The 20,562-nt window shown below is 40.1% G+C and overlaps 1 protein-coding gene across 2 annotated transcripts in view; it reads left to right on the top strand.

Annotated features, from left to right (window-relative positions):
* AKR1D1 (aldo-keto reductase family 1, member D1) overlaps positions 1-20,562 on the top strand; it is a 32,503-nt gene that overhangs the window by 10,033 nt on the left and 1,908 nt on the right. The window contains exons 2-7 of one of the 2 annotated variants that reach the window (XM_004677077.1): positions 1,370-1,537; positions 6,327-6,443; positions 12,981-13,058; positions 15,009-15,131; positions 15,734-15,843; positions 16,824-16,989. In XM_004677077.1, the coding sequence (XP_004677134.1) occupies positions 1,370-1,537; positions 6,327-6,443; positions 12,981-13,058; positions 15,009-15,131; positions 15,734-15,843; positions 16,824-16,989 (762 nt within the window). The remainder of the gene's footprint in view (positions 1-1,369; positions 1,538-6,326; positions 6,444-12,980; positions 13,059-15,008; positions 15,132-15,733; positions 15,844-16,823; positions 16,990-20,562) is intronic. The other variant, XM_004677078.1, reaches the window with a different exon arrangement.

The raw sequence follows: 20,562 nt of genomic DNA on the forward strand, positions 1-20,562 counted from the left end.
ATCCAAGAGACTTCTCCCACACATTCTACAGCCAATCAATAGCAGTAGGTCAGAGTTCACAGGTCCACTTTGATTTGTCAAGCATTTGGTTAGAACACTAAAAATATAGCACACAAGATTACAGTCTGAATAGAGTGGTCAATAACAATCCACAAATAGGATTAACCTCTCCTCTCACCACCAACCTAAAAGATGACCTGAATATTTTATTTGATGAAGCTAGATGATTGTCTTGATGAAACTATTCATCAAGGCTTCTGTCACTCATTAGGAAAATGTAATGAGACACACTCGTGGATATTTAAAATGTCATCATAACTAAACAAACGATAGTAATTTATGTACAACCTGAAAAATGGCTAATTTATATGTCAAGTGTTAAGAATTTGTTGGGGGGCCTCCTTGGTGGCATTAAAGTCTCAGTGCTACCAAGCTTTCCCAGCCACTGCAGCGGGATCCCCACCCAGAGGTGACCCACATGGCACAGCAGACCTCTCCTGACCCGCCCACTGCTCCCCTCAGCAGTGTACTTCCATAATCTGCCTGTTCTGCTCCCCACTCTGTCTCTGGTAAAGCCTCTCAACACCCCTGCACCTCTGGCCTGTACCCCAGTTCTGTATGCATAAATAAGTAAGTCTTTTAAAAAAAGAAATGGAATATAAATTATTCTTTTTGGACTGGCTCCTTTCACTCAGTAAAATGCTTTTGATTGGCTTATTGCTGTGTGCGTCAGTATTCAGTCCTCTTCAATGTTGATTAACGTTCCATTTTGCAAGTGTATCTCAATTTGTTACCCAATAGTTGAATGATTTTTAAACATTTTACGGACTTGTGTCCTCCGCTAATATGGCTGTCATGAAAGCTCACATCATTGGTAAACTTAATCAAGCACCCTCCCTGGTGACGCAAGGGGTCATGCCTCAGAGTTTTGGCAAATGTGGCACTCTGAAGTTGCAGTCACTGCACAGCAGCCACAGCCACTTACCCCCAGCCACTGCAGCATGGGTTCTATCCCCAGCCAGGGAGTGACCCACAGGGTGCAGCAGACCTCTCCTGTCTCGCCCCCTGCTCCCCTCAGCAGTGTATTTCAGTGGATCTGCCTGTTCTGCTCCCCACTCTGTCCCTGGTGAATCCTCTCACCCTCCACATCTCTGGCCTGTACCCCAGTTCTGTATGCATAAATAAAAAAAATCTTTAAAACACAAATCAAGTCACATGTCTAAAGTCACAAAGTTGTGAGCGTACCTGGGTTGGATGGAGTCTCCTGGGAAGGGCGGTCACTGTGCGCCAAGTAACCTAGTTAAGAATGATCAAGCTAAAGGAAAGGCTCATTTTCTTCTGCCCCACCCCAACCTTCTTGTCATTTCAGACTCCTAAGGGACTCTGTGCTACGGCAGTGAAGGCGGCCATTGAAGCGGGGTACCAGCACTTTGATGGGGCTTATGTCTACCAGAATGAGCACGAAGTGGGCGAGGCCATCAGAGTGAAGATCGCAGAGGGAAAGGTGAAGAGAGAGAATATCTTCTACTGTGGAAAGGTGAGTATTCCCCGTGGCCCACATATCTCCTTAGATAAGGTGTCTCTTGGGTCATTTTTCTCTGGTAAAGAATGTTGGATTCACGAAGGAGTTCTTCACTTCTGTCAAGAACTTAGGCACTCATTAGCTTTTGAAGTTGAGAAAAAAGCTCTGTCTTCACACAGGAGCATTGAGAGAAGATACTATGGGGCACAGACAAATCTGCCAAGCCCACAACTGTGGAGCGGAAGGAAGGAGGTGATTCACATTTGCCAAAACTCTTTAGAAGAGCAGTTTTCTTTTTCTTTTGTGTATACTTACTCATATTATCACAATTCTTTTAACTGAATCTTTTTTATTGGGGTAACACAGGTTTAAAACACTGTTGAAGATTTAGGGGTAGAATTTCACACATTCAGGTCTATGTTACCACACCATGCCCACCACCCAAACACCACTAATCCTCCACCACAGTCCATTGGTTTCCCTCTTGCTGTTCCCCACTGCCTACTCTCCCTTTCTGGTAGTCTCAGTTGTACCTTAAACTTTCTAGGGTTTGTTTTGGTTTAGTTTTGTATGTGCCTTTGACTTGTTTTGTTTTTACATGCCACAAATGAATGAAATCACCCAGTAATTGTTCGCACTCTGACCTTGCTTCTCACAATCCCTTCCAGTTCCATTCATATTATCATGAGGAGAGATTTCATCTTTTGGATAGTTAAGTAGTATTCCATTATAGATGTGTGTGTATTACATAGACGTATATGTAATATATGTACTACATATACATATATGTAATATACACATACACAAACAACATGTTAATCCATTCATCTTTCATTGAGCACGCCATTGTTTCTATAACTTGGTTATTGTAAATAGTGCTACAATGAACACAGAGTGCATGTATCTCCTTGAATTGGTGGCTTGATATTCGTCTACCACTGGCCATCCAAGTTGCTCCCTTAACTATTTTTAATATTTTGAGAGCTCTCTATACTGTTGTCCATAGAGGTTAAACCAGTCTACCTTTCAACCAAAAGCATGTGAAGGTTGCTTTTTCTCCAATTCTATGCCAACACTTGTTTCTAATTTTGTCTTTTGCTTTTGTTTTTATTTCTTCAAATGGGCCATTCTCACAGATGTAAGGTATAACTACAAGTTATACCTGTAACTATAATAGAGGTGTAACTAAAATAAGGTATCTTATTGTAGTTTTGACTTGCATGTCCTTACTGATAGCATACCATACAGTTCAACATTTTAACCAGTAGTTTGTAATATATTCACAAAGCAGTGCACTCACCTAATTCCAGAATATTTTTATCATTCCATAAAGAAACCTCACACACTGTCAGTCAATTCTCACTTGTCCTCTCCTGGCACTGAAAATCCCTGGTCTACTTTCCATTTCCATGGTTTCCATTAATACAATATGTGAACTTATGTGTCTTTCACTTACTATCGTGTTTTCCAGGTTTATTCATACAGTTGCATGTATCAGAATTTTATTTCTTTTAGTGTTTGAAAAATATGCTTTTGTATGATAAACTATATTTTTTATTACATCACTCACTACCTTCTGAAAAATGTAAAGCACCAGTGTTAGACTCATGATCCATTGAAGAGCGGCCAGAAAGATAAAGCATCACGATTACAATGAAAGTCAGTGGAAATGGAGGATGCATAGTTACAGGCAGATTTGCAGGAATGAAACTGTACAACTTCAAGGTATTCTCCAGGGAACATGAATCTACTTTCAACTCTACCCTCTCCCCAGGACGCCCCTCTTTCTGGCTCCCTGCTCAAGCTCCCTTCCAAGTTCTTCAGGGAATTGTGGTTTGCTGAGTTACCAGCCACTTACAGTTATGATTCCGAGGTTCACATAGAACCACTGTCCCAAAATATCAATGTGAAGCTTTTCACTTCATTATAGCTTTGCAATTTTGATTCCTAAAGATTTTGTTCTTACAGAGTTTCTCATTAGAGTAAAATGCCAAACCTCAAGCTGGGTTCTCCCAAAATATTTCAAGAGAAGAATAAACTAGTATTTATAGCTTGAATGCCCAAGACCAAGCAGTCTGACCAAAGCCAGAAATATGTTTGGCTTTCTGTCTTTTTCTTTTTTTTAAACTTTTGCATTTAAAATGAAGTTAGTCAACCAGCAGATCAGATGATGACATTAGGCTTTCAAACAGAGATATCAACTTGAATGCAAATAGCGTGGTAAGAAGACAGAAGATAAATTAAAATCTACCTCCCTGGTTAAGAAAGGAAATGAGGTTGGAGAGATTTGGAGGTGACCAGGGTTGAAAACAAAGGAATTCTATTTCACTGGTGAACGAGGAGGGGGCAGAGAATAGGAACTTGGCTGAAGCTCAATGTCTAGTAACAGGGCTGTTCAAACAGAGAAGGAGGAAGAGGTTTCTCTTCAACCATGAGAGTTTTAAGTTCCCTGTTTGTGGGGGTAGTACCCCTTCTTGGCGTTCCCAGTTTCAACTAACTGTGGAGGTCAATGCAAGGTGTTTGTTTCTACTTGTCAGACTATGTCACATAAATGCTTCTGTAAATGCAAGCCTCAAATATAAGTTTGATGTGTGATTCTCTCTTTTGTGCTCTTAGGGTCTGAAAGCAATTTAACTATTTAGTCTCTGTTTCAATATATTCTTCCTTGTTTCTAAGTAGAGATGAGGTTTTTAAATTACCAATAAATAAACCAAAAAAATTTCCTTCCTGTCTCTTTGGCAAACTGTTAATGTTATTGCAATATCTCTCATGTTGAAAAAAAGCAAATTAGAGACTTCTACTTCTTATACTATCCAATGCCAAAGCCATTTTTCTTCCACGTTAGTGTCATAACACTTACAGAATTCTGACACACAAAAATGTAGTATTTATTTATGGCTTCATTATTTTTTTCACTGCTTTATGAGCTTTATTTTGCTACCAGAAAGCACAAAGCTCTGAATATTTTCCGAAAAGGTAATAAAGTATACTGTTTTCAGGTGATTGGTTTTGAAAACAGATGATTTTTATCATCTTGCTGTGTCATATAGCAATTTGAAAGATTCTTACAATTTACCGATCAGTCTACTTTCTCAAGAAAATCCTCATCACATAGTTTTTCTGTTGAAAAATATGTGGCTGATTTTGTTTTTATTTTATTACTATTATTATATTTTTCATCACAGGCAAATGGGCAGACATCTCAAACAACTGATAACATTTATAATCACCTCTATGTGAATCTCAAATTTTATTTCTAGTACAATGGCTTTGTCAAACTCATTAAAAAGTATTCATAGTTTAGTCATAATTGTTGGCTCTTAAGAAGTGTCAACAGTCTTTTAATCATTTTTATTATTAAAGTAAACAATTAATTTTCACTCTTTTTTTAGATCATTTTCCTTTATTGTAAAATATTTTTGGTAAATTTTAACCTGAAACTATAGGCCCAAGACCAAGAAACCATTAACTTTAGTAATTATAGAGAACTGAGCTAATCTGAATACTCTGGAAATTTTCAATTACAATGTTATTGTTGTAAATTAGAATAAATTAAAACAAGTAATTAAATAAGTATATTAAAATAAGTTACCTAGTGATGTTATTTGAAAACAACTATTTCTTTCAGATGCCTTATTTTGATCCAAATCAGTTTCTACCACGTTGAGAGATCAGAAGTATTTTGATTACTTCTACAAAAGTAACAAATTTATGGCATAGGGATTCTGTTAATTTAGCAGTTCTTGACGTTTCTGAAGCTGTCCTTGAACAAACTGAAGGAAAAGTATTGATATGTTTGATCTTAATTCACTCTATTATTTACTTTTAATAAAACAATTGCTTTTTAATTGATTTCAAACAATAATAAGACTTGCCACCTTGAAAACATAGAAAGTCATTACACTAGGAAGTAAAATATATATACAAAGAAGCTGGGGTTGGCAAGAATACAAGTTAAAATCTCCCACAGATGAAAAGTCCCAGTCAATGCTTTCAGGAAAATGGAAGCCAAGCTATCTGTCGACTAACTAGCTATATTATGCCTGTATACTGGATGTTTCATTATCACACAGCTGTCAATTCTCTATGGGGATCTGTAAATTCAACGCAATACCAATAAAAATCACACAGCACTTACTTGTGAAATTTGGTGAGCATATATAGCAGAAGTCAGGTAGAAGGGCCTATCTCCAAGTGAGCCATGGAGGTGCTGCTCATATGTGGGGGCTGGGGGTCTAGATCAGGATTTTGCAATGGAAGCCCTGATCTTGCTGCCCATATGCTTCCCCAGCTCCAGCTGGAGGTGAGAGGAAAACAAGAGAAAACTGAGAGGGAAATGCTGTATCAGCTCATCTTATACTCAGGTGACACTACAGCTAAACATTTTTTTGAAATTAAATGAGTGCATAAGATATGTATAAGTGCTTTGTAAAGAATAAATGATTACATGATTGAAGAAGCGTAATGTGGGATCCTCCTCGATGGAGCAACAGGTTAAAGTGCAGCACTATGAAGCTGTCCACAGCCCTTCAGCCTGAGTTCAATCCCCAGCCAGGGAGCTGACCCACACAGAGTGGTAGCCCTCTCCTGTCTCCCCGCTGCTCCCCTCAGCAGTGTGTTTCAGTCCATCTGCCTGCTCTGCTCCCCACTCTGTCTCTGGTGAATCCTCTCACCCCCCCCCCCCCCCCCCCGCCGCACCTCTGGCCTATACACCAGTTCCGTATGCATAAATAAGTCTTTTATTTTTTTTTTTAAAAAGCATAATGTAGATATTAGCTGACTATCTCCCCTTTGATTCTCTTAGTTGTGGCCTACAAAATTTGATCCAGAGATGGTCCGCCCCACCTTGGAGAAGACACTCAAGGTGCTCCAATTAGATTATGTGGATCTTTATATCATTGAACTACCCATGGCTTTTAAGGTAAGTTCAGATGCCTAAAGATTAGATCTCTGATGTTGGCAGCCAGGAGCTTGGAGCAATGTGTATGAAGTCAGTCCATTACTTAGCACCATACAATGTTATCTCATTTTGTTACCAGAAATCAAACAGTATTGACCTAGCCAAACTAATGTCTGCAGAATTATGTGAGATAGATTCAATCCGATGTAATTATTATTATTCCTCACAACTGTACTTAAACTCTCTCCATGAAACGAACGTGTAGTTTCCTAACTGTAGTCCACATTTTGTTGGCCAGCATCTAGTTACAGCCTTGTGTGCAATCACACAATCATACTACCACCACCATCACACTCAATGATGGTTTTACAGCTTCATGGAGGGAAGGAGAAATTGAAAGACAAAATTGGCTACTTGACCATGAGGCAGATGGGATCCATTTGGTCAGGAAGTACAGGGCTGAGTCATTATGTTAAGGGGAAGGATGTCCTAAAGGAACTCGGCAGAGTCTTAGGGACTCCACCCCCTACTCCAGCCCCTTATCCCCTACACCCTACTCCAGTGATTGGAAACTACAACTCCCAGCAATACCAGGGAGAGAACTGGGAGGACCCAAGGGCAGAGCTAGCAGGAATTCTGGGACATTTGGGGGAAAAAATAGGGCGTGATTGCATCTCGCGCTCCCTCGCTCGGGAAGCGGCTCTCCAGACCGCGTGACTCGGTGTATTCAGTCAGCCTAGCCGTAAGGTATTCCACTTACTTTGTATCCCGCTCTCTTTCCCTGGTTGTCTCCTATTCTTTTCCCCTTCTGTAAATAAACCCATTATTGACCCTTTTGTGTGTACCTGCAGTATAACTGAGTTGTGAGCACGGGTGAGGCCCCACAGACAGGTGGCCCAGTCTACTCTGCCCTTCCCTGTAACAATCACAGTTACCAAAATTCCTTTATGCTGCCAAATTGGCTGGCCCTGTTCTGTTTCCTCAAAGTATTTTCCTTGCTGACTCTCTTCTGTGGTCATAACCATGATACACATTGGGAAAGACTCCCCTTTTGATCCAACGTCTTGAGAATCTGGATTTGGAGGCTTTTCAATGACCTTGATAAGCAGGTTTTTACTGGTGAGACTGCAGTTTCATCAACAAGCTATTATCTCTACAAAGCTTTCAGTAGTTCACATTCACATAAGCTCCAAAGAGGAGCAAAAAAACTAAAAATCTTATAGGGTCACTTTTTAAAAAATCTAATCTTTGACCCACAGTTTCTGCTTGTAGTAAAGCACTTCCTTGTTCAGCTAAGCTTCCCAGCCCTCAGCTTAATGATCACCTCTGTCTTGAAATAATACAAAATAGGTAGACACACATCCTTCCCTGCTGGTGCAACGAGTTAGGACACAGCACTGCAAGCTAGTCACAGCTGCTTCAGTGTGAGTTTGATCCCCCACCCTGGAGGTAACCCACATGGCGTGGCAGATCTCTCCTGACCCGCCCTCAGCAGTGTATTTTGTCGATCTGCCTGTTCTGCTCCCTACTCTGTCTCTGGTGAATCCTCTCGCCACCCATGCACATCTGGCCTGCACCCTACTTCTGTGTGCATAAATAAATAAATAAATATTTTTTAAAATAGGTGACACAGATAATATGTGCATTCAGGTTGTATTTCATTGGATGATTCACTTAGGTCAAGAACACACAGCCTGAGTGTTCATAGCTAGAGAGATACTGAGAATTAGATTCTCCCAATTTAACTTTCGCTAGGGTTTTTAGCTTCCTGCTTTAGTTGGAGCTGATTTTTCTAACTCTGGAAGGCTCAGAAACTGAACTTCTGCCATATTTATTTGCATCCAGACGAGAGAATCTTACCTTTCATCATATAAGCCCAATAGCAACAAGCACATTTATCTTTCTTCAGGATCTGACCAAAGACTGCAAAAAATGACCAACAAATTTTAAGACCCCTGGTTTTTCTGAGCCACCTAAAGGTACAACCTTAACAAGCCCATTGTCTGAGTCTTAAACATCTCTAAACAACAACTTAACCAGATGTCATGTTGTTCCATACCCAGAATTGTCACTTTTCACCTGGAGGTGGAAAACTCCTCATTGTCCTCAATCCCATATTGGTTTTACCAACATCACACTTGGTGCATTGCTTTTTATACCCCAACACTTTGTATTAGTATTACTGTTGTATAATACAACAGTTTGAATTAGTTAGGACTCTTGGTACAAATGGCATAAAACAAACTTAGATTGATACTAGCAAGAAAAGGGAACTAAGAATTCCAAGAGGTATCTAATTCAGGCACAACTAAATCCAGAAGTTCAAATGATCTAGCTACACTCTCACTCTTTTTTATCTCCATGCTCTGGCTGGTTTCACTCTCAAAATTCCTTCACTCTCTGTAGGCAAAATGTCCATTGATATGCCAAGCCTACATTGTCAACATAAGAATTCACGGAGACTGTACAATAAACCTTATTATAAATACTGACCAGTCTTGCTTGGTCAAAGTACCTGTTACTGAACAATCTCTGCTCTAAGAGCATGAATGAAGTCTTTGGTCAAGAGTGGGAGGTGGATCAGCTCCCCCAAATTATATGGTATTACCTCCTCCAGAAAAGATGGCATAGAGATAGCAAAATAACAGATTTCCACAGTATCAGTAATTAGTGGTGTACTGGTTAGAAGCATGGGCTCCAGAGTCAGGATCCCTTGTTTGACTTTTAGTTCTGTCACCTGCAAGCCAGGTGACTGGGTCAAGGTGTTACTTGATCTCTTCCACATCAATTCAACATGGTGTGGTGGAAAGAGAATCAGCACTGGAGTCCCACAAAGGAAGGAATGACCTTCTGTTTTATTACTTGCTAGCATAGTCACTTTCCTCTCTTGGAACTTCTAAACATTAGTATCAATAAAATGCAGTAAGGCCCTCCCTGGTGGTGCAGCAGGTTAAAGCACAGCACAAGGAAGCTTAAGCCACTTCCGCATGAGTTCAATCCCAGCCTGCCCCGGAGGAGATCCACATGGCATGGCAGACTTCTCCTGACCCGCCCGCAGCTCCCCTCAGCAATGTACTTCGTTGATCTGCCTGTGCTGTACCCCACTCTATCTCTGGTGAATCCTCTCACCCTCCGCATCTCTGGCCTGTACCCCAGTTCTGCACGAATAAATAAATAAATCTTTTTTAAAAAATGCATTAAGTAATAACTTCCCAAGTGCTGTGGGGAGTCATTAAAATTTTAACTGTGGGCCCTCCCTGGTGGCGCAGTGGGTTAAAGCACAGCACTAAAATTAAATCTGTGAAACCACTAAAATAATATCTGGCAATATATAGATAATAAATGAAAGACAATGTAAGATGGAAAGGAACGTAGCAGACACATATGCTGGTAGCCTTATTTCACAGCAGAGAAAGTTGGGGTGTGAATCAGTGGAAGCGCCCACTGACCAGAACTTCACCCTGATACTGGGTCACCAAATCCAATGCTGGACTTGGCCTCTACCACCCTACCTCTTCTGCTCTTTCATCACACGCCTAACGGTCCTAATACCTTTTGGATGATGGTCATTTCTCAATTTCAGACTCTTGGGATTATGACCTCTCCCCTCCTCCTCACTCAGTCAACTTCAACTTTTGTTCAAACAGCAGGTTTCTCCTGCAGGGATTACAATCAAGATGGAAAAAAAAATGTGCAAAATGATGTAAAAATAAACTTTGTAATAAATAAATAAATAAAAAGAAAAAAAAAACAGCAGGTTTCTAAGTCAAATCTTAAAGATTTGCAAAGAACCTGCATTAAAAAGTGAGAAAATGAAATTGACGCTCTGTAGCTGATTCATGACTTGTAAAATCTTTATGAAGAAGGAAAACAGAGAATTTCTTTTCCTATACTTAGATGGGTCCAAGATAAAAGGACACTAAAGACAAGAGTGAGAGATGACATAATATAGTAACATTACTTCCCATCTAATTTATGATTCCTATCATTGAGAAATCAATCTTTGACATCAAGATATCATATGCTTTTTAAATATCATGTTTTTTTAGACAAAAGCCCTTCTTGCAAGAATATTTTAGCACATTATTACTTTTAAATGTCATGTTAACAAGCAGACACAACTTCAGAACAACAAAATATGAAAAATTATAAGACATTTTTAAAAGATACAATTATTGCTGAAAAAATGAGAGAGCCAAGAGCACAGTTTTTTAGAAGATTGAATTATTCTTATATTAATGCCTTGCAGTGAGGTTCCAGGTAGAGAAATAAGACAGAGTTTACCAATGTGAAGAAATTAGTAAATTAGTTACAGTGGACACCTAAGGAGATAGAACAAACATACCATGTTTTAAAATTATTTCAGTAAATCTGGGCAAGTAAAAATTATTTCACAGAGTTCATGATGGAGGCATAAAGCCATTCAGAACAAAGTAAAATTAGGAATTACAAAAGACAAGAAATAGGGAGTGGAAAATGTGGGTCACAGTGTTGACCAGGTGAAAGAGTTTAGAAATCAGAGTCAGGGCCCTCCCTGGTGGCACAGCACTGCAAGCTGACCGCAGCCTCTTCACTGCAAGCTCGATTCCTGGCCCTGGAGGTGACCACATGGCGCGGCAGACCTCTCCTGACCTGCCCGCTGCTCCCCTCAGCAGTGTACTTTGTTGATCTGCCTGTTCTGCTCCCCGCTCTGTCTCTGCTGAATCCTCTCACTGCCCCTCCAACTCTGGCTTGTACCCCAGTTCTGTATGCATAAATAAATAAATCTTTCTTAAAAATCAGAGGCAGAAAAGATAATTAATACAATAGCCAGATGGCATTGAGGAGAGAGATGCGTTTTTCATATTCTCGTTGAGATAGGAGGAAATTGTCTTTGCTAAAGAGGACAACGGGAAAAGTTAATCCAGCTGAATTTCATTCATGTGACAAGGCAGAGGGAAAAATTTTAAAGGACATAATGGATTTTATCCAGTTGTATTTTCAACAACAAAAATTCCCAATATCAAGGTTTACAAAGGTTTCTTCCCTGCCGGCCAAATCCAGTAGACAGGCTATCGTCACATTACTCAGTCTCTTCTCATACAGTTCACTACAAGCACCTGTATTTCATGCTTTCTCTGAGGTCACCTACTCATGCTGCACTGGCAGCTAATTCTCTGCCTGTCCCCAAATGTTATGTCTAGGATCCCTCTGTCTTGAGGGTTCTCATTTCAGGAAGTCACTCTCTCTATAGGTGATCTCACCTCAATTCGCCTACGGGCTACAGGTAGCAGCTAAAATAACCAGGCCATCATATAACTGGGGAAAATGTGTTTATATGAGAACAGGAATCACAATTCATGTCCACAACTAGTGACCTGTTCAAAGCTGTGTTCCACCAGGGCCAGAGAAATGTTTAAGGACGAATCAGGAGTGTAAGCTAAGCTCTGTCATTGTGAAAATTTGTATTGGCTGCGGTATGGGGTATTTTGTGACAATCTCTAGAGTCTCTTGTTTTCTAATTGCCTCTAAAAAGAAAACAAACAGTTGTTGTTCTGGTTGCCATTAGATAGGGAGTTGAATTAGGCTGCTGTTCAGGTTGCACACGACACACGGCAAGTCACTCCACATGGCAAGAACTCAACATGATGGCTAAAGACAAGGTGGGGTCTGTTAGATTCAAGATCAGCTCCACGAATACCATTTTATATGCTGGCGACTCCCAAATTTTGTCTGCAGCCATGAGGTCTCCCCGAGCCTCTCTGTGAGATCTCGCTGTTCAATTGCCACAGCAAATAGTCACTTGAATATCTAGTGGTCACTTCAAATGCAGAACATCCAAAACAAAACTCTTGATTCTTACCCCAACCTTAGGAGATGATTACTACCATTAATTCCAGGAGCCTGAAAATCTTTCATTTCTCTCTTTTCCATTTCCAACCCCATAAATAACCAAAAAAGGAGAAATGGAAAATCAATGTTCCAGGCCATAGTCAGTCTTAGTTGGAAAAGGATCACCCAAAAACTTGAGGAGGTGGTTTGACATGCCATGTGAGAGGGAGGTTCTGAACTCCTGGCAGGCCCACAGAGGGAAAGAGAGACTGGACAAGTTGGCTAGAATTGAGAAATTACGCACTGTGCATTTCCTGACACTTAAGGAACATTCCAGTAATCTCATGTACTTATCTTAGCGGAATAATTTCCTCTTTGGTATCTAATGAAAGTAAGAAATTTGCTTCGCTCAAACAAATCCTGTGACAGGGGTAGACTGTCAAAACAGTGAGTCGAAAAGTTCTAACTCTCAACTTCTAGTCCTTTTCTTTAATGAGCAATTTTGTCAATAAGAGAAATTTTATAACTTAAGAACAATAGTCTGTCGACTGATGAAGGAAAAATAAATGTCAGTGTGAGATGAGACTAATGTTGGACAAATGAATTTCTAGACAGCCTCACAAAAGGGAAAAATAAATACATGTATATGAATGGCTCTCTAGAGCCAGAGTATATCGACAGCTCAAACCTCCTACTTTAAATTCCCAGATAAAAGTAAGTTATACTTGCTATCTTATTTTTCTGTAGCCTGGAGATGAAGTTTATCCTAAAGATGAGAATGGTAAATGGCTATATCATAAGACAGATTTGTGTGCTACTTGGGAGGTAAGTTCAAGGTGGCTTTTGGGGGTGACAGTGAGAATGGTGGTGGGGCACACTTTAATTTCAGGGAAAAAAATTTAAAAGAGAAAGAAGGATGCTTACATAGATGGGCAGAAAGAGCTGTCCCAAAAAGGGTCAGGTTCGTGAAGAGAGACACCTGCATAGTCACAGGTGGGCAGGATGGCCTCTGGTTTACTTGTCAAGAGTATACTTTAAATTGGTCTGCTTATTCCTGTCTGATTTATGAATATCGAGATAGTATATAGAGCAAAAACCCTATAATATATTAGAGATTTAAACATTATTGACCTACTTGAGCTACTTGACGTTTATAGAATGCCTCACCAATATAGTTTAGAAAGCGATTTTTTCAAGTGCACATGAAACATTTAACAAACTAGACCTTTTTTGGAGGCATGAAACAAATCACAATACATATAAAAGTATTTTCTATGCAAAGTAGGCTGTATGATAAAATTGGAATTAAACTTTAAGTCAGTAACAAGAAAGTATATCTAAAAAATTAATATTTGGAAACTAAGAAGCATATACATATATAAATAACCCATAATATGAAGAAAAGTCACAAAATATATATTTATATATAATACCAGAATGTTAGCAACACACAATTAAAAATGGAATTAAAAATATGAAATACTTAAAGATTAATAAAATCTGTGTAAGTTTTACATAGTAAAAAGTACAATCAATTATTTAAATGTTGAAAAATCCAGATAAATAGGGAGATATACTATGTTCTTTTGATTTTTTTTAAAAAGATATTTATTTATACATGCATAGAAGAACTGGATACAGGTCAGAGGTGTGGGGGATGAGAAGATTTACCACCAGAGACAGATTGGGGAGCAGACCTTTCCCGTCCCACCCACTGCTCCCCTCGACAGTGTATTTCAATCAATTTGCCTGTTCTGCTCCCCACTCTGTCTCTGGTGAGTCTTTTTTTTTTTTATTTAAAAACAAATTTATTTACTATTTTTTCTTTCAATTTTTATTATAATAGTTTATTTTTACATCATTTTATGCCTTTTTCCATCTCAGTTGTAATCCCCCTGGGCTTCCCATCACCAATTCACCAGTGTGCCATCATCTGTTGAAACCTTTTACACCCCCAACCTCTGGCCTGTAACCCAGTTCTTCTATGCAAAAATAAATACATAATTTTTTAAAATTCAGGAACATATGGATTAATCTATTTTACTAATAAGAGGTTTATGACCTATTCTTTTAAATTATTGAGAACACAGGAAAAGCTAGACCTTTGTGTACACATATGTATTAGAGAGAGGTACAGAGACAGGAGAGATTTGCATCTAAAAATAGAGAATGTACATTTCCCATATATGCCAGATATTCATAAAAATTGACCCACTGCCATGGCATAAATAAAACCTCAACAATTTTAAGAAATAAGATCACTAGAATGTGCTGGTCAGTGGGGGCCTCCCCTGGTGGTACAAAAGGTTAAGTCTCAGCACTATGAAGTACCACAACCACTGCAGCACGAGTTCGATCCCCAACCAGGGAGCTGACCCACAGGGCACAGCAGACCTCTCCTGTCTCCCACTGTTTCCCTCAGCAGCGTATTTCAGTAGATCTGCTTGTTCTGCTCCCTGCTCTGTCTGTGGTGAATCCTCTCACACACACACCTCCCACCCTGGCAACTCTGGTCTACATAAATAAAATAAATCTTGAATGCATAGCTAAATAAAATAAATCTTAAAAAAAACACAAGGGGAGAAAATGGTGTACCATACTTGCCAAACTCATTCAGTCACAAAGTTTCCATCAGTGGCTTTGTTATGTCTTCCTTTAACGACTGCTAGCATACCCAGGGACTTTCCTTTTTAAGAATTCATAGTCACCATTAAAAAGATTCATTCTTGATTGTTTTGAGTTTTCATCCTTCACTCACTGGCATTTACTGTCCAGGCTTTGGAAGCCTGCAAAGATGCTGGCTTGGTGAAATCCCTTGGAGTATCCAATTTTAACCGCAGGCAGCTGGAACTCATCCTGAATAAACCGGGGCTCAAATACAAGCCAGTCAGCAACCAGGTACAGCTTACCTCAGGAGTGGAGGGGGAAGAACGGGGTGGGCGGTGTCGAGAGTCCAGTATTTACTAAACACAAAGGATTCTGGACTCTAAAGTCATGGTGATGTTTTACAACTATCTCATCCTAAAAGAAAAAAATTCACCTTTAAATTGAGTTTTGTATGTGCTTTACTGCTTGTGAAAATATCCTTTGACGTCAGATAGCCAGAAACAAAGGTTTCACGTAACACGTCACTTTGACCTACAAAAGCTGTCATCTGAACTTGGAGCCTGTTTATTATGGAAAATTGCATTTGCTGGAATGTTTACTGTCACTGACTCTGTTGACTTGAAGGTTTAAACCATGATAGTTATACAACCCTGAATGGATGCCCCAATTATTTTAGGATTAACATACAGCTGATGTCTTCACTAATCTTGTTTTCATTAATTTCACAAGTATAGAAACCATGGCAACTTTCCTATGAGGAAAAATATGTGGGACTTGCCCCCTTTCTCCAGGATATTTTACATGGATTTCATTGAAGACACCTTTAAAACTGTAAAAATGTATTGGTCGACATGCCTTAACTTCACACTGTGATCTCCACTACAATCATATAGGTGGAGTGTCATCCCTACTTCACCCAGCCTAAACTATTGAAGTTTTGCCGACAACATGACATCGTCATTGTAGCGTACAGTCCTTTGGGCACATCGCGAGATCCATCGTGGTAAGTCAGACTGTGCAACCTCTGGACTGCTTCCTTCTTGCCTCAGCAACATCACAGTGATGAAGAAACAGGAGTCTGGAGTTGGCTGCAGGGTGCAGGTGTTGCTCAAGAGCAAGATCGGTCTTTCTGTTGACAGAAATTCTCCCCTCTTTCCCCCCTCCCCTCCTCCAACTGAACACTGGATTTGGGCGTTGGGGAGGGTGAGCCAATGGTAGACTCCCGACTTCCACCAAGGCTCTAATCTTATTAACAAGGCAGTCCACTGATCAGTCCCTGGGGTGCAAAGCACATCAGTATTGCCCCAGAGCGATCAAGCATTTGCTCTTGTCTAACTCCAAAGGAGCCTTGTACGCTACACCCACTTTTCCTTGGGTGTACAGTAACATGAACCACGTGAAGGTCTTGACTGGAATGACTCTGGCTATGGGATCATCTGCATTGACTTCCAATTACTCTTCAGCCACACAAATTAGGGCTAATAGAACCCTCCTCGCTGGGAAGCAATTCTATGACTTGTATAAAATTACTTAGAGGTGTCTGAAACAGGAAATCTCAACAAGTGTTAGTTATTACGGCACAGCTTTTATGATTATGTTCTGAATATTTTAAAATTTTCTCTCTGTATTCAGCAGCAACAGTTCCATTGTAATGTGTTCCACAGACCTAAGTAGAAAGTTTCCTACTCAAAAATGGTTCCAAGAGTTGTGCCTTTTCATTTCTTCCTCTTAAGTCTTGCTGTCATCCCCTAAGGCCTAATGACAACCCACTTCTCTCTGTAAGTCTGATCCAAGAAATACTGTTTACCTTCTAAAAGAGGGCGTTCTCTAAACTTTTCTCTGTTCCCATCCTAAAAGTAACTCTCTGAGTCGTTTGCACTGAGAATTGGTAAGTTAACAGGAGAATGTGAACATGGAGGAGGGCAATTCATTTGGTTCTCTTTGCGTGACATAACTGACATTTGCTTCTCTATTATTTTAAAGGGTGAATACAACTATCCCACCTCTATTAAAAGATGAACTTCTAATATCCCTGGGGAAAAAGTACAAGAAGACAACAGCTCAAATTGCTTTGCGATTCAACATCCAGCGAGGAGTGGTGGTCATTCCTAAAAGCTTTCACCCTGAAAGGATCAGAGAAAACTTCCAAGTAAGAAAATTTCTTCTCAAAAATATCAAAAATGGCTTTTCTTTAATTTTGAGAATTTTCTGTTTTTATTAAGAAGAAGCTGGTAATACCTTCATATTTCACGTTATACCAGCTCCTGGACTTACCCTGCCAATAGCTGGGTTTAATTTAGCTTACTTGAGGCAATTGCTAGCATTTCAGGAACAGCTTTGCTGCTCATATTTTCTAGTTCCCTTATTTCTTCATGTGCTTCCCTGTGTAAACAGGGTGCAGGTCAGAAGTGTAGGAGATAGAAGGGCGGAGTGAGACAATTCACCAGAGACAGAGTGAAGAGCAGAACAAGCAGATCCACTGAAATACAATGCTGAGGGGAGCAGTGCGTGAGACAGGAGAGGTCTGCTGCACCATGTGGGTCACCTCCCTCGCTGGGGATCGAACTCAGGCCATCATGGTGGACCTTCTCATTGAGACTTCACCCCGAGGTCGCCAGGGAGGCCCTCCCTGTGAACTCCTGCCACTACCCACTCACTTCTCCACCAGCCCCACAGGACTGGCATGCAGAATTATTTAAACTGGTGTTAGTCAACTTTCTACCTTCTTAGCGGCTCTGTAAAAGTTGGGGATAGATTTTGGAAATTACTGAAGAGACTTACTTAGACTTCATGAACACTGATGCCTTATTCCCTCTGTAAGTCATCTGTGACCAGCATGATCACTTACAGGTGAGGAAAGATGTCACTGTGGGAGTGATTAGTTTGCCCTGTTGTTAATAACCACTAAATAGCTAAGCAAGGACAGCGATGGGAAAGCACCCGGTAAAATTAATCAACTACCTGTCAGGTTATAATTTAAATTTCCTAAGTTGTTTGTTGTCTTACTTATAACTACTGATGAAAGTGACACAGGGGGACCTCCCTGGTGGCTCAGGTGTTACCAAGCTATCCCAGCCACTGCAGCAGGAGTTCGATCCCCGGCCAGGGAGGTGACCCACGCATGGCAGATCTCTCCTGTGCTGCCGGCTGTTTCCCCTCAGCAGTGTATTTCAGTAAGTCTGCCTGTTCCGCTCCCCACTTTGTCTCTGGTGAGTCCTCTCACTCCCGCACCTCTGGCCTGTATCCCAGTTTTTATATGTATAAATAAATAAAAATAAATCTTAAAAAAAAAAAACAAAAGAGTTAAGTAGAATTCTTCCTCTCAGGAAAAATGTAGATGATATGTGGGAAAAGAGGTACTTGGACATGCTTGTACTAGAAATGTTAAATGGTATAACACTGAGAGAAAGAGGGGAGTCATTTTCCCAGATCCATGAGAATGGGGGTGGGCAGGTACACTGAGTAACAATCTTATCCCAGTGATATCTTTGCACTTACATGAGTGTCCGTTAGAGTATTTCTTATATATCACGTTTTTTAAACTGGAAACAGTATTTAATATGATATATTTTTACAGTGACTCATGAGATAGACATTTAAAAACAACAAAGAGAAAAATATAAGCGCTGTTATGAGAAGATATCCATGACATTAGACAATTTATCTTCAGTAAAGACAAATTGTCTGTCTTTTTTACAACCACATGACAGAACACAACTCAAACTCAGCAAAGAGAATGAGATGTAATTTATGACTCACATAACTAGAAGGTTCATGGGTAGATCAGATGAGACTGGGCACAGATATTTAAATGATTTGTGAAAGGATTTAGCATCCTCTCTCTCTCCACATGGTGGCACTAACAGGATTTCTATCAATCTCTGAATGTCGCTTTGTACGTCAGAAGCTAGAACCATAACATCTTACCGTAACAAGATAACTTAACTGGTCCCCTCAGGTGCATCCCCAATTCTTGTGGCAAACACCCCCCTAGATGGGGAAAGAAAAGTTCATGAAAGGAGAAAAGGATACTATTACTAGCAGAAAGGGTGTGAGTACTAAAAACCTATTTCAACTATGGACAGTCTTGTAACATTTGCCAGCTATCTTAGAACAGTGCCGGAATAATGTGTAGGTTTATCAAAAATTAAAACAATTTTTAAAAAAGATTTATTTTATGCATATAAGAACTGGGGTACAGGCCAGGGATACGGGGGTGCACCAGAGACAGAATAGGGAGCAGGACAGGCAGATTGCCAGAAATCCACTGAGGGGAGCAGCAGGCGGGTCAGGAGCGGTCTGCTGCTCCATGTGGGTCCCTCCCTGACTGGGGATTGAACTCGTGCTGCAGTGGCTGCCAGTAACTTCATAGTCCTGAGCTTTTAACCCCTTGTGCCACCAGGGAGGCCCCAAAATTAAAACAAATTTTGATGCACTCAAATGAGTACGTTCATGGATTTCAAAATTTTACAGGAATCAAAAGTTGCCAATGCTCCGAACAATGGAAGGTGCTAAGCTTTTAGGTTGAAGACATTTGGCAGATTGTAGGGAAAAAAGATTCCCAGAAAAAAAATCTTGGAAATAATCCATAGGGGAATGATCAAGTAAATCGTTAAACTTATGCTATGAATGTCGTAGTTAAACAAAGTTAGTGTGTTTGTTATGGTGGGAAAGATCACCAAGACATACTCTGTAAATGGAAGAAAGTTGCATAGTAATTAAGATTTCATAAAATTATTGCATTTGGCTCTTATTGCATTGAATGTTTGGAAGGAACATTTAGGACAAAGAGTCAGACTGGGCTGGTGTGTAAGAAAAGGGACTTTCATTTGTTATTCCATACACACTCGTGAACTACAGTGTTTAATTTCCTCACCAAAAACATACTGAGTCATTTGTATAGTTAAAATCTATAAATGGTTAAATATATAAAAAGACTAGTTCAAGAATAGGAACAGAAAGATAATTACAAATAGGTAAAACATATGTTAAAAATTACATATTAGGGCCCTCCCTGGTGGCGCAGCGGGTTAAAGCATTGCACTAAGAAGCTAAAGCCACTTCCACATGAGTTCGATCCCTGCCTGCCCCGGAGGAGATCCACATGGCGTGGCAGACCTCTCCTGACCCGCCCGCTGCTCCCCTCAGTGGTGTACTTCGTCACTCTGCCTGTGCTGCTCCCCACTCTGTCTCTGGTGAATCCCCTCACCCTCCGCATCTCTGGCCTGTACCCCAGTTCTGTATGAATAAATAAATAAATCTTTAAAAAAAAATTACATACTAAATAAAAATAACAATGTTCCTAAGTCAGAGTATAAAGTACTTAAGGTTAGGAAAAATAAAACAGTGATAATACAAACAGAACAAGAAGGTAGATGAGGCTTTAAATATTATAAGAGAGAAGATTAAGAGAACAAAACAAAATAAATGAAGCATTAGTAAAATACAATTAGTAAAATGCAATTTTTTTTTAAGTGTCCCACGGGCAAAGTCCAGAACCAAAAGTTTAGCATCCTTTACAGAAACAATAAGAATGCTGCACCCTGGGGGTGTCAGGGGGCCCAGACTTCTATTGCTGCACATCATGTGGGTGTGTTACCAGCAGCACACAGCAGAGTTGTCTCAGAGACAAAGGACAAAACAGCCAGAGCGCTCTGGTTACTGCAGCGAAGCTATAGTCTGAAGGGCTCCCACTGGCACCCTGAGCCCTCCCCACCCCCCC

The sequence above is a fragment of the Condylura cristata genome, unplaced genomic scaffold (genome assembly GCF_000260355.1).
Source record: "Condylura cristata isolate star-nosed mole 26May11 unplaced genomic scaffold, ConCri1.0 scaffold00005, whole genome shotgun sequence".
NCBI lineage: Eukaryota > Metazoa > Chordata > Mammalia > Eulipotyphla > Talpidae > Condylura > Condylura cristata.